Source organism: Anabas testudineus, chromosome 17, assembly GCF_900324465.2.
Source record: "Anabas testudineus chromosome 17, fAnaTes1.2, whole genome shotgun sequence".
Taxonomy (NCBI): Eukaryota; Metazoa; Chordata; class Actinopteri; order Anabantiformes; family Anabantidae; genus Anabas; species Anabas testudineus.
In genome coordinates this window covers 22,952,348-22,957,200 of record NC_046626.1, presented here as the reverse complement: position 1 = coordinate 22,957,200, position 4,853 = coordinate 22,952,348, and the positions used below count along the sequence as shown (strand labels likewise).

Sequence of the window (4,853 nt, the reverse complement as noted above, 5' to 3'; positions counted from 1 at the left end):
CATTTACTAGTACAGTACAGCTGTGTAGTACTCACTGGGACAGTACAGCTGTGTAGTACTCATTAAGACAGTACAGCTGTGTAGTACTCATTAATACAGTACAGCTGTGTAGTACTCATTGGTCCAGTACAGCTGTGTAGTACTCAGTAGTACAGTACAGCTGTGTAGTACTCACTGGGACAGTACAGCTGTGTAGTACTCAGTAGTACAGTACAGCTGTGTAGTACTCACTGGGACAGTACAGCTGTGTAGTACTCACTGGGACAGTACAGCTGTGTAGTACTCACTGGTACAGTACAGCTGCGTAGTACTCATTGGTACAGTACAGCTGCGTAGTATTCACTGGTACAGTACAGCTGCGTAGTACTCACTGGTACAGTACAGCTGCGTAGTACTCACTGGTACAGTACAGCTGCGTAGTATTCACTGGTACAGTACAGCTGCGTAGTACTCACTGGTACAGTACAGCTGCGTAGTACTCACTGGTACAGTACAGCTGCGTAGTACTCACTGGTACAGTACAGCTGTGTAGTACTCAGTAGTACGGTATACTTGTGTATACTTCAGTATCCATATCACGGTGTTCCCGTCGAGCGCTCCACCCACACTGAGCTGCTGCTGGTGCTGCTGCAGCTCTTCGACTCCACCTCTCTCCTATTTTTCCAGATTTCTGTTAACGTGCTTCATTTTTCTTTTTAGTGTTGAATAAATATTTTGTGGACGTAGAACGAACTCGTGCACACGTCGTGTCAGCTGCTGGTTTAGTCACAGTTTTCATATCTTTGCAACCCAAGATCAGGAACTTGACGCCCCCCACCACAGAAACCTGTGTGTGTGTTGCACACGCACACGACCTGATGAGCAGTTTCACAGTTTGTGGTCAGTGACAGGTTGTTAGCGTCTTTTCAGAGAAATCAACCTTCTCTTCAGATAATCTGATGCCGTTTTTCTTTGACTGATGTTCGTCCCTGAACGTCTGCAGCGTCTCTGCTGACGGATCGAAGCTGAACTCACTTTATGCATCCACCCTACGTGGATCCCAGTGGCCCCCAGCTCCAGACTTCAAATCACAACTCTAGCAAAGTAATCAAAAGAAGTTCAATCCAATGTAAAATATGCTTGTTTAGGGTTTGGCGAACTCTCACCCTTTGACCTTTTAACGTTTTAGAGCTCCACTTTCCTCACCTGTGCTGGGACTCTTTAAGCGGTCTGTTCACCGTGACTCTGCTCCCTTTAAGTCCCCTTATTGTCTGGATTTGGGTGGTGGACTGTAATGTGGATGTAACTGACGTCCAGGGTCCAGCTCAGCCTTTCTGTTACCTCCCCATGAAGGAACATGTGATAACACTAGAGAAGCTGCTGCTTTAAACGTGTTTTATACGCTGGACTTTGGACCAATCCAGCAGAGACGTCAGACTCTCTTCTTTTCATTTCATCACTAACGGTTGTTTTTAAGTTTTTCTAGCCGTGTGATCTGGATTTCTGGACTTCAGATTCTTTTCTTTTTCATTCTGCCCACACACCTTGTGAATGCAGATGATGTGCAGACTGTGCATGTGTGCTTGGTGGGGGGTGGTGTGCCTGGTGACCCACCTGACCACAAAGTGTGTGTGATGATCTGATGAAGTCAAGGTTTCACTCTTCTCTGTCGTCTCAGCGTGAACTGGTGAGTTTGTCTCTTCGGTGTCACTCATTGATTTTATGTGTAACGAAACAGAAACATTTCAGTCCAGTCAATGTGGATAAAAGCGTCTGATTAATGACTAAATGTACAGTACTGTGCAAAAGTCTTAGGCACCATTACATATGTCTTTGGTTTAACAGTGCTATTATAACTATAAACCTGTTTATATTGTAGTCACATGATTAGAATACAGCTAGTGTTCATAGGAAATATGTTCACAGTGATAAACAACACAAACATATCAGAATAAACATTATGTGGCTAAAGTGACAAATAATAAGTGGAACCTCTGTAGAGGAAAGGTCAAGGACAAAAACAGAAGTGGCAGAAGTGGAAGATCCAGAGTTTCTTCTTTGACAGATCAGAAGTCCAGCAAGGACCTGGTTCAGCATCTGGCAGCTTCATGTGATTTCAAGCTGGTCCTTCTGCAGCCTGAAGAAGCTGGACCAGAAATGTTTGTTGTGGAAAGACAAAAGCCAAGAAACCACTTTATGTTTCTAATGTAAAAAAAAAAAGAAAAATTAATAGTGGTGATCGTTTAATAAAAGATCAAAGCAGATGGTGACTTTTGCACATACTGTAAATGTAATGGTGGTGTTCAGCGGTTCAGCTCTCTCTCTCTGTGTAGACTGTGCAGTGATGAACCTGCTGCTCTCCGCTCCGCTGTGTTTCCTCCTCTGCTCGATGCTGCCTGTAGACTCCATGATGGTGAGTGGAACAGGAGAAGATCCACTACATATCACCGGAAAATATTTGTTTTTGCACAGCATATAAATCCTATTTTAAAGAGCCATAACTATCACACGAGATGAACCAGTACCACTTTTTTCAGACGTCACATAGTATGTAGCTACAGATCAGTACTTTTTAGTACTGGGCACCAACACGACTACCTAATAATCACATAGTATTTCTGTTAGAATAAATTACAATTACAAAAGTGGGCAGTGACTTTTTCTGTCCAGATATAGTTTGTTTTCTGATTGTGATGAATCAAATCTCCAACAGCTGATCCCATTTAGGTACTTTGAATTTCCCCTTTTTAAGGGTGCGACCAGCAGAAATGGACATTTCTGTTTAAGTGTCCAGTCTCTGGTTTGTAGTGTCATCCTCTGCTGCTGCTGCTATAACTACAACTTCAGTTTTATCCTGCTCAGCTGTCCAGGCTCTGATACCTAAAACACAAAAAAGAAATCCGTTTGTTCTTTGTCATCAGGAGAAACATCCACATATAAGGAAGCCTCAGAAGGTGCGTACAGTATAAACCTATGAATGGAGATGATATGTGTCCTAAGGACATAGAAGACGGACAGCTAACGTATAAAAATTAAAAGCAGTGTTCCTCGATTGGTCAACAGTTCTTTCAGCATCAGGTCTCTCAGAGAAACATCCCAGTCAGTTCCATACAGTCTGGGAACTCTTAAGTCCTCTTACAACAGTGACGAACTGAACGTGCTTATCAACAGAACACTCTGAGGGCGGTCACAGTGTGTCTGGACGACAGATCCTATAATAACGTACAGTCTGAACCGTGTCCTTCTCTTTGTTTCCCGTTCAGATCAGTCTGAGCTTCACTTCACAGGATGTGAAACAACCCGTCCCGCTGAACATGGCCGACGATGCTGTTGATGACATGTACGACGGCTGCAGAGAAAACATGACAAAAAAGGTCAATAACAAATACTTTAAAAAAGAAAACACCGGCAAATTTAAGTCAGTGTGGAAACGAGCAGAACCTTGTGTGAACAGGACAATGAAACAAAAAGATCCAAAGGACAAGGCCTTAACTAGAGAGCACATGCAGGCGATCTGTGTGTACACATCTAGTACCGGGAAGTTTTATAGGATCTTCAACGATGCTGTCAGAACCGGCAGGAGTAAGTATGGTACTTCATTTCCATATCACTCTTTACATTTCTGGCTGACAACTGCTGTTCAGATTCTCAATAAGGAGAAGAAGTGTGAAACTACTTACCGCAGAACCAACCTGGACTTTACTGGGAAGGTCAATCAGAAAATGCGGTTTGGTTCCTTTACCTCCACCGCGAAGACAACACCATCAATGAATTTTGGTCAAAAGACCTGCTTCAAAATTCAAACCTGTTCTGGTGCGTACCTGAAACATTATACATATCTTAATGATGAGGAGAAAGAGGTTCTGATCCCTCCTTACGAGGTGTTCAACATAACTGGTAAAAAGAATGGCCGTGATGTCAAAGAGCTGGATGACTGTGAGGTTGTGTATCTGCTGAAAAGCATCAGAGTTCTCAGCAATCTGAACTGTAAAGCTGTCAAGTGACGGTGCTTCTTCTCAAGCTGGAACAAGTACCTTTCAACCCAGAATCCAAACGTTTTACACAAAACAATGATCTGCGAGTTTGAATTTTCAAATCAAATTAATATAATATACTAATATTTGTCTTCAGTCTGCCACCACGTGCTGTTTAACTGTCCATCTACACCTTTGTGTTCTTCAACACTGAGAAAAGCTACAAATCGTATTGAGTTGTTTTCAAGGTATATTGTCAGTTTTTAGTCATGTTTACAGTTTTTTTTATTTGCTGTTTATCATTTTGTGTCGTGTGCTTTTGTGGTTGTTGTGAGTCTGTATTTTGACAGTTTGCTTCTCTTTATAATTATGATACATGGGTCTATGGACCTCCACAACCTTCTGGGGCCCCCAGCCGGGGCCCTGCTGGCCGCCGCCTGTTTAATAATCAATCTTTGAACCAAAAGAAGCAATCGATTGAGAACATAGTTCAGCAGTTTGAAACATTTGAATCACTACTTTGGCGACATCTGCTGGAGAAATGTGTTTTAAATGAGATGAAACGTGACAGGATGTTATTTCTAAGACATTTCTTCTTGTGGGAACTAGATGGAAAGAGATTGGGATTGTCAATCAAATAAATCAAATGTAACAACTGTAAATCTTATCTCCATTATTTTGTATTTCTGTCCATGTGCTGAGCTCCTGGAGACGACTTCTACAGTTGACTGACTGTCAGTAGGTCTACATTCTGGAATGGGGAGTGCTTGTGTGACTGGGGCTATAGACGAGGTTAAACGTGTTCAGAGTTATGATGGAGAAATATGATTTGTTCTAGTGTTTTGGGACGTAAACTGTTTCTTTATTAGGTTAAAACCTCCTCTGTTTGGATTATACTCT

The 4,853-nt window shown here is 42.3% G+C and overlaps 1 protein-coding gene across 3 annotated transcripts in view; it reads left to right on the top strand.

Moving 5' to 3' along the window:
* Positions 1-4,642, top strand: part of LOC113164098 (T-cell ecto-ADP-ribosyltransferase 1-like) — a 10,534-nt gene extending 5,892 nt beyond the window's left edge. The window contains exons 1-3 of one of the 3 annotated variants that reach the window (XM_026363231.1): positions 1,494-1,666; positions 2,313-2,392; positions 3,243-4,642. In XM_026363231.1, the coding sequence (XP_026219016.1) occupies positions 2,324-2,392; positions 3,243-3,983 (810 nt within the window). In that variant the 5' untranslated portion in view covers positions 1,494-1,666; positions 2,313-2,323 and the 3' untranslated portion in view covers positions 3,984-4,642. Of the gene's footprint in view, positions 1-1,493; positions 1,667-2,200; positions 2,393-3,242 lie in introns of those variants that run through there. The other 2 variants (XM_026363232.1, XM_026363230.2) reach the window with 2 other exon arrangements.
* The last annotated feature ends 211 nt before the right edge of the window (positions 4,643-4,853 follow it).